Source organism: Nannospalax galili, unplaced genomic scaffold (genome assembly GCF_000622305.1).
Source record: "Nannospalax galili isolate Female #2095 unplaced genomic scaffold, S.galili_v1.0 scaffold679, whole genome shotgun sequence".
Lineage (NCBI taxonomy): Eukaryota > Metazoa > Chordata > Mammalia > Rodentia > Spalacidae > Nannospalax > Nannospalax galili.
Window position 1 is genome coordinate 119,117 of NW_008343462.1, and position 9,012 is coordinate 128,128.

The window sequence follows — 9,012 nt, forward strand, 5'->3', positions numbered from 1 at the left end:
GCAAATCTCTGTGAGTTCAAGTCCAGCCTGGTCTACATAGTGAGTTCCAAGCCAGCTGGGGCTACAGGAAGACCCTGTCTCAAAAAGACCAAAAAAAAATAGTGTTAGGGAACGATTCTGGCCATATCAAGGACCCTGGCCCACCACAGACTCTGGGTGGAAAATGTCTACCACGCAGTCCAGGGACTCAGTCTATGCTCTGACCCAGACACTCAGAACCTTCTGAAAGCAGGAGTCAGGGGCTGTAAGTCAAGAACAAACCAAACTAACGGATACTCACAGCACAACATGGCTGTAGGAGCCAGGGTTTAAACTCAAGTCTAAGACTGGCAGAAGAAAGCTGGAGGTCTAAGGCATGGCTTTGCAGCTCTGGTGGACTGCGGAGACCTCTGGCAGGTCGAGTACTGGTGACCCTTAGGGCAGGGGAAGAGCACCAATAGCAGTGGTCAGTTCATTTTGGCTTGTGAAGGCAGTACTGGTGTGGCCACAGCAGGTGACCTGCAGCCCTAAGTCCCCAGGGCAAGGAGGCCTTCCTTCTCCCTGCCGCAGAGGCCTCTTATGGGGCCACTTCTCATATAAAGACAAATGCGATGCCCATTGGCTGTGACCAACTTTAAGGGGGCAAATGGACATATATTTTCCTTAAAAAGCTGCTGGTCTGCTCCCAGGGGAGGGCTTAGTGCCGACAGAACCTTCGAGAGGCCGGCCCACCTGTCTGGGGACATCCCATCACTCACCACAGGGTGAGTGACCTGTCTGGGGACATCCCATCACTCTCCACAGGGTGAGTGGACCCTGTCACACTCCTGTGGCATGCCCCACTCAGTCTCTCTGACCAGGTACCACAAGGCAGGGCTTGTGGCAAGGTGAGGCCCAGGGCTTGACAGGCGCTGGCTAGAGGGGAAGGGACAGTACAGTGAGAGGGGGTCCACTTGTCTGCCAAAGAGAAGAGGATAGCCACCGAGTCCTTTGGGACACACAGCCAGTAGGAGGCCAGACAAGCATTCACAGATGTTCCCACATTCCCATCTGTAACGTGAAGCCCCACTAGGCAGGGTCGTGGGGGAGGGGGCTGCCAGGCACAGGAGGTTGTCTGATATCCTTCGCTTGGCAAGCCACAGACTCTCAAAGAAGCTGGGCTCCCCCAGCATGCCTAAGTAACTGGTAAGGACTACAGCGGTCTCAGGACTTAACCAGGAGGCAGCAACTTAAGCAGGACAAGACCCGTGACTAGGACACAAAGAGACACAGCAAGTACCGAGGTTTGGTCCACAGGTTTAGCAGAGAGGGGACAGGAAAAGAGAAAATGAAGCAGAAGAGTCATGATGGTCGGACTTGGTACCTCCAACAGGACAGACCATAAGGTAAGGAGAGGAGGCAGTATATGTAGAGGGCTGGTGCAGGGGGGAGAGGACAGAGCAGGGGGAGACAGTAATAGTGTGAGGATGGGGTAGAGGTAGGGTAGGGAGAGGGGACAAGACAGGAAGCTGGAAAGTTTGAGAGAGATGATGAGATTTGGGGTAGAGGTGGGCTAGGACTTGGGGATCCTACACAGCTCCCCTTCAGCCTCTGGATGGAGCCACAGAACAGTTCCCACTTCTCCAAGCACACAATAAGGCTGTGTGGACTTTATAGGGTTCCCCAGGGAAGCAGTCCTGGCTCCAAAGTACAAAGACGGCACAGTAGATGCCACTACGGGGTAAACCTGAAGGGCACTCTGGAGACCCTTTAAGGACCTGGCCCCTCTCTAGGGGCTTCTCCAAGGATTGTATAGATGGGAAGGCAGGGTCTGTTGTCAGAGTAGTTTGGAGAGTGATGCTGTATCAAAAGGAGCTTGGCTCAAGGACATGGAGGCATAGCAGTCTGAGGAAATATGAACCTGCTGGCTCCACCCCCTCCACTGTGGCTCCTCCCATCACCATGGTTCCCACCCAGACTCTCCATGGCTCCTCCCCATCCCTGTGGCTCCTCCCAACACCATGGCTCTTCTCCAGCCCTGTGACTGCTGTCCAGTCCCAAGCAGCCCAGGGTATAGAAAAGGAGGCTTGTACAGAAAAACTTGTGTCCACCCATACCCGCCTGCAAAGGTAGAGGGTGTTAGTCACAAATGAGGTCAGCACCTCTCAGCCTCTTGGATCCTGCCAGTTCTAGCCAAGGTCCATCGAGATCACTTTCTCACCTGTTGGAAATCCAGCTCTCCCCCTTTCTGTGTAAGTAGTCTCACTCCAGGTCTGTCAGAAGCTGGACTGTGCCAGGTCTAGCAAGGCTGACCCCAATCTTCTTGTAGAACAGGAGGCAGCCAGGACATCCCTTTCTGTTATGGAAGCCTGGAGAGGGGGATCTAGGAGGGGCTCGGCTGGGCATGGCATCTGGGTGACCTAGTCCTGACAGCATAAGATGTTAAATCACCAGCCACAGTAGAGCCTGGCTCTGCACTCTTCTGCTTCACGTTAGGACCTGCGGACCTTGAGCTGGCACACCCGCAGTGGTACACGCCTAAGCTAGCACACCAGCCTGGTGCTCACCAGCCACAGCCTCTCATAGGCCTTGTCCCAGCAGCTGCATGGGACAAACCTGCCTAATGAATCAATGAGCACAATTGGGTCTGTTTACCTCCATTCCTTGGCCCCGTCCCCTCCACCCACCACCCCTGTACCCCTCCATCCCTCCACCCCTCCATCCTCTACCCACCACCCCTCTACCCCAACTCCTTATACTGGAGTTGAATATTCTTTAAAAAAAATTTTAAATTTATGTGTATGGGTGTGTGTGCATGTGTGGGTGCCTGTGGAAGCAGAGAGGGTGTCAAGTCAGATCTCTTGGAGCTGGAGTTACAGGTGGTTGTAAGCTGCCCAACCTGGGTGCTGGGAAACAAACTCAGGTCCTTTGCAAGAACAGCAAGTGTTCTTAACCACTGAGCCATCTCTCCAGCCTCTGGAGTGAAAAATCTCCCTCCACATTTGATACTCATTTGTAGTCTTTGGCTGTGACCTAGTTGGAAATGGAGTCCTAATCATGAAGATGAGGTCAGCAGGGTGGGCCCTAAATCAAAGACCTGTGTCCTCATAAGAGGGAAATTTGGATAGATGGACACGGATGCACGCGCGCACACACACACACGAGAGAGAGAGAGAGAGAGAGAGAGAAATCACACATCAGGGAAAGCAAAACCAGAGTAATGTGGCTATAGGCCAAGGATGCCTGGCGCCTCCAGAGAAAATTAGGTCCTGTCCGTACCATTCTGGCTTCCAGAACTATATGAATGAAAGCCTGTTGTTTAAGCCCCAACTTGTGGAGATTTGTTACCATATTGAAAATTCACCCTCCGAGGAAAAGGGGTCATTGACCAGGACAGTTCCTGGGTATCCAGAGACTTCCATGTGGGTGGGGCACTTCAGGGAATCTGGGGTCAAAGGACAAGACTGGAAATGGAAAGGGAGGGAGCAGGTGACGGAGGTGACTACTGGCCTAGCCAGAGCAGGGAAAGAACACAGGGCTAAAGCTTGGCAGCACCTCCGGAAGAGTCCAGTGAGTGAGAGGTTCTGGGACAGCAAGACCAGGGCTGGGCAGAGGTCTGATGTAGGCACCCATCTGATGGGAGGAGATGGGATATGACAGTGTACTCAGATCTTGGTCTTTATTCTCTGGAATGTAAGCAATCTACAGCATGGGAAAGTTCCCAGCGGCAGAGCTGTTTTTTAGGATCAAAAACAAAATGAAGGGAAAACATAAAAAGTATCTGGCTCCATATGCTTCCATCACAAAATAACAAGGCTGAACAGTACCTATGGAAGCCCACTCCCCTCACTGTGCCCCACAGCCTAGCTCCCAACACATCAGGCCAAATGTGAGAGCTAAAGGTCAGTTTTTAAAATGTTGTTAAATGGCACATCAAGGCATTTTCAGACACAGGAGTTTGTTTCCTATGGATATTTCTTTTTTACAAAAAAATATAATAACTTAGTTTGCATTTTACAGCGTTTCCAATGGGTCAGGATGTCGTTGTCTGGGACCTAATGAGGTCAGAGCAGCATGTACCTTCCCAGCTTGAGCACCAGGCTGGGCCCATGCCGCAAGCCTGCAGCCTACATCAGGATTTGAGCAACTGGGGTCCAAAGCAACAGCTCATTTAGAGGAAAGCACCACATCACCCTGCGATCAGTCCATGTGGATTTCACAAGGGTTTATGCCCCTCTCTTCTGCATCCCTGTACATCCTTTGGAAGTCACTAGAGCGCGGGGCACATCCGAGCTGTGCCTCCCCAAAGTGCACATGTCCAGTGAAGAGGAAGTCCCCATGCCCTGGCCGCACGCCACACTCCAGCAGTGTTGTAACACGGCCCAGCCAGTGGCCACTGCCCTCAGGAGCCGGCCGGAAGACTCTGCTCTTCTGCCGGTGGAGCTTGCTCACCCGCAGGTGGATGATGGACTCTTGCCGCTCTGGCACATGGGTGACATCCTGGATGGAGCCATGGACGACTGCAAAGGAAGGAGACACAGGTCAGATTCGAGATGCTGCCCTGGACATGTTCCTGGCCATCAAAGGTATGAGAACCCACATCTGACCCACTCTGCCACCTAGGATGGCCCTTAGAAAGAAAGCAATCCCAATTCTGACACTGTTAAACAGAGATGCTCCACTGAGCACCAGACACACTGTGCACATGCTCTTCAGATAAAAACAAGAAGATAAGCACAGCTAACACAAGATGCTCTGCAGCTCTGAGTGTCATCAGGTGCCACAGTACAACTCAGAAGACAGGGCTGATATAAAGAGAGAGGACAGGGAAAGACAGGTGTTGAAAGCAGTGGCTAGGCCCTGCAGAGCAGAGCAGTGAGGAATCATCATAACCATCAAGGGACAGCATTTGGTGTTTGGGTGGGGCTCTGAGGAGGGCCAGCTAGGCCCTGGCTTAATGCAGCCACTACTATGACAGCAGCTTAGCAAGCACCACCCCTGGCCTGTGTCCAAGAGCACTGTGCAGATGTCACTGGCAAAGTGCCTCCACCCCTCAGATTACAGCCTTGAATCCAACAGGACCTCCAATACCCCAGCCACCTGGACGAAAACTGGGCAGAGCTCTGAGATGGGGCTGGTGTCAGGGACACACCGAGCTACCCGTTGCAGTATGTTCCCAGAGTTCTAAGAAAGTTGCTGGGAACTGAAGGACTTCCAGAGTCCTCGGGAGGTGGTGAGCTGCTGTGCACAGTGGGAACACACCAACACATCTCGAATGCCAGCCCCAGCTCTGTCTGCGTGCACGGTATGCAGAGACCTTCCTTAGTACACACAGATGCACTACTCCCTGTCATTCCAGGGTGAGACCACATTCTGCAGCTTCTGCAGACCTCCCACCTGGTCAAAAGAAATCAATGCTGACTTGGGAAAGCCCTTGGGTCCTGGAGAGAGACACCTGTAGGAGTGCAGGAGCAGACTTACCAAAGTCGCTGGTGCAAACGGCAAGGAGGACCTCAGTGTCACTGCACGGCCGACAAGGGGCTGGGGAGGAAAGAGCAGTGTGAGAATGCAGCCCAAACAATGCTGGTCAGTCACAGACCCTCCCCTGTCTGGATACTGCGGAAGTGGACTCACCAGCCTGCCTCTCTGGCCTATACCTGAGAGTGCAAGCCAGAGTCAGACAAAGTCATGGTGAGACCTCTGGCCAGCTCTAGCTCTACCATGTAGGTGCTCAACAGAACAGGAGGCAGAAAACCAACCTCAGTCAAGCCAGAGACTAACTTCAGGGGACCCCTTACTCCCTCTGGATCACACTGTGGCCACAGTAGCAGGTGTCCAAAGAAAGGGGTGCTCCAGCTAGGCATGGTGGCACACATCTTTAATCCCGGCACTTGGGAGGCAGAGGCAGGTGGATCTTTGTGAGTTCAAGGCCAGCCTGGTCTACATAGTGAGTTCTAGGGCAGCTGGGGCTACAGAGAGACCCTGTCTCAAAAAGACCAAAAAAAACCCTGCTCTTATGGGGGCTGGAGAGATGGCTCAGTGGTTAAGAACGCTGGTTGTTCTTGCAGAAGACCCGGGTTCGAATCCCAGCAACCACATGGCAGCTAGCAACTGTCTGTACCTCCAGTCCCAGGGAATATGACAGCATCTTCTGACCTCAGTGGGCATTGCATGACATGGGTGCACTTATCTACATGCTGTCAATACACACATACACATAAAATAAAATAAATAAATAAAACTGCTCTTATATGCCTATCACAGTGCAAAGCCAACCCCAAGTTGAGAGACTATGCCCCTATACCACTCAACCAAGGTGCCCCTCCCAGCTTTCATATCAACACCCCAAAATGATATGGGCATCTCACTGGAAAGCAGACCCCCTACTGCAGCATAAAGATGCCCATTCCCCAGATCACAGCTCAAATGGAGAATCCCACTCATCCTACCTGCCCCAGGCACTGCCCACAAGGACCAAGACCAAGATTCTACAAAAGGAGTGTTAACAAGGGTGGGGAATAGTGGGGTGATGGAGGGATATCTGTCCCTCTGCTGTGAGTATGGGGCCTTGGGCTGGAGCCATAGGCTCAGCCATTTTTCTAGGCCTCACCCAGTCCTGGGACAAGTTACATACTCCAAGTGTCTGTCAAATTGAGTCCTGTTTATAGGCTCCATTTGAGGTTCCCAAAACCTGGGGCCTGGCTTCTTCCAGAAAGCCCAAAGGTACACACCCACTTAGAATGAGCTCTCTTACTGGAACTTACACAACAGGGTTCTTCAGGGGCAGCCCTCGCCTGCCCTTCGTCCCACTTCCCCTGGTATGGAACAGAAACTCTGGCTCAGCAGCTTCTCCACAGGCCTCTCAGAGTAGATTCAGGAAGATGGAAACTTGTTATTTGCTGTGATTTATGTCTCAAGCCTTTGCCCTCAGTTTCCTGGTTCGACCCTAGGTTCTCCAAATCAAGAGAAGAAGCCCTGAAGTATGAAATCTCAGTGGACAAATTTCCCTGTAAACGCTACAGGACAACCCTGTCTTGAGTTTCTTGCCTCAGGAAAATGCTACCTACATGCCTGGCCATCCCAAGCTGAGCTGAGCTACGCTGAACTGTTGCCTTCCTGGAGGCCACACAGACTGCACCTGAGTGCTGGTGACTTGGCCCCAGGAGAACCAAGGCAGCCTCTAGAGGGCAAAATGACAAGTGTTTCCAAGTCAACAGGAGCTCAGAAAAGCCCATGAGGTCCTGAAGGGAGAAAGCCTGAGACAAGGCCTTGGGGTTTACAACCCCAAGACAGGCACAACTCTCCGTGGACCCTTGGGTTGGGTGTGTCTAGAAGGAAGGGGGGGGTGCCTCAAAGGCTCAGCACTTGCTGACTCACCCACCCACCCACCTGCCACCACCTTTGCTTCTATTTAGTTATCAGAAAAGGGAGAAGCTGCTAAACAAGAACAACCTGTTGGCATCAGTACAGTCCATCGGAGGATCGGCACCACCCCTACCCCAGCTACACTCCCTGTTGGCATCAGCACCGCCCACTGGAGGATCGGCACCACCCCTACCCCAGCTACACTCCCTGTTGGCATCAGCACCGCCCACTGGAGAATCGGCACCACCCCTACCCCAGCTACACTCCCTGTTGGCATCAGTACAGTCCATCAGATGATCGGCACCACCCCTACCCCAGCTACACTCCCTGTTGGCATCAGCACTGCCCACTGGAGGATCGGCACCACCCCTACCCCAGCTACACTCCCTGTTGGCATCAGCACCGCCCACTGGAGGATCGGCACCACCCCTACCCCAGCTACACTCCCTGAGACTTCTGCTGAGGGGGGCCTGGCTGCATCCGGCCCTTGGGAGCTTGTAAGGTGCTGGCCTCTTAGAAGCCCACTCTCAACCCCAATTGGCCTGCAACCCATCCCCTTCCTGTGATGTTAGCTTGGGTTACACCACAGCCCCTGCCACTAGGGTCACTTGACCCCCAAACTTGAAGCTACTGGTAGGAGTTTCTCCTATGGGCCCACGGTGTGGCCCCTGTAACATGCTATTCACCGCCACACTAACTGGGAGCCAGCTGCCCATGCTGGCTGTGGGCAGACATGCACAGGTCAGGGATTGGAGCACAGACAAGAAAGAGGCAGTACAGGAGACCTCAGGGCCTAACATTTGGGGCAATGTCTAGATTCACAGCATGTCTAAAGGAAAATGTCCACTCTGGTCAGCACCTGTCCACTGTCCAAAGGAAAGTAGCAATCAAGCCCAAGGACCCCTGAGGGATCCTTTCAGAAGGCAGCAGAGGCTAGGGAGGGGGTTGAAGGTCCAGGCCACACAGTGCTGAGCTGGAGGTGAGGGTCTTGAAGTACCTCAGGTTTTTCATTAACTGACAGCCTCTTGTACTGGAGAGGTCCCTACACCAGGGACCCCAGGCCTGGCCAAGCAGTCTAAGACAAGGCCATGAGCCTCGTGCTCTCTGTGGGCCACATGTTCTGGGACCCCCCGATGAAAGCTGCAGAGAACATGTAGAGACCCTCCCTTCAGTTTGTCCTACTTCACCACTACCTGCAGAAGGTACCCCTTGCCAGGATAGTCAGTCACCTGAGCCCTAGTGAGCCGGTGCCATGAGTGAGAACCAAACTAACATAACGGCACATCTGGAGGCATCCCTATTCTCACTCTGAGCTTCACATTCACAGAAACTCCTCAATCTGGGAAGAATTATTGATCAAAGTCAAGTTCATAGCAGCTGTGGAATGTGCTGGTCAAAGATGCTGGCATCACATTTCCTGGGAGGACTCAGGTAGTCACTTTGTAAATCATAAAATGAATCAAATGCAGGGGACTATGAGCATCTCTCAAAAGGTCCTATAATGGTGGTGGGTCACCTGTCCTCTTGATCAAGGAGGCTGAGGAGACCCCACCAGATGGACTTGAACCAGTGTCCAGTCTACAAAGAGGAGGGTCAACACAGAGAAACATTTCCTCCATGCTTTCAAGGGAAGCCAGTCATGATCAAGCAGGACCTTTGACTTATCTTCACATAGGCAGAACTGGTAAA

At 52.8% G+C, this 9,012-nt stretch overlaps 1 protein-coding gene across 1 annotated transcript in view; it reads right to left on the reverse strand.

Moving 5' to 3' along the window:
* Window positions 1-3,623: 3,623 nt before the first annotated feature.
* Metrnl (meteorin like, glial cell differentiation regulator) overlaps window positions 3,624-9,012 on the reverse strand; it is a 15,703-nt gene continuing 10,314 nt past the window's right edge. The window contains exons 3-4 of the mRNA XM_008839645.3: window positions 5,440-5,499; window positions 3,624-4,478 (exon numbers count right to left, since the gene is read on the reverse strand). Coding sequence (XP_008837867.1) covers window positions 4,159-4,478; window positions 5,440-5,499 — 380 coding nt within the window. The 3' untranslated portion in view covers window positions 3,624-4,158. The remainder of the gene's footprint in view (window positions 4,479-5,439; window positions 5,500-9,012) is intronic.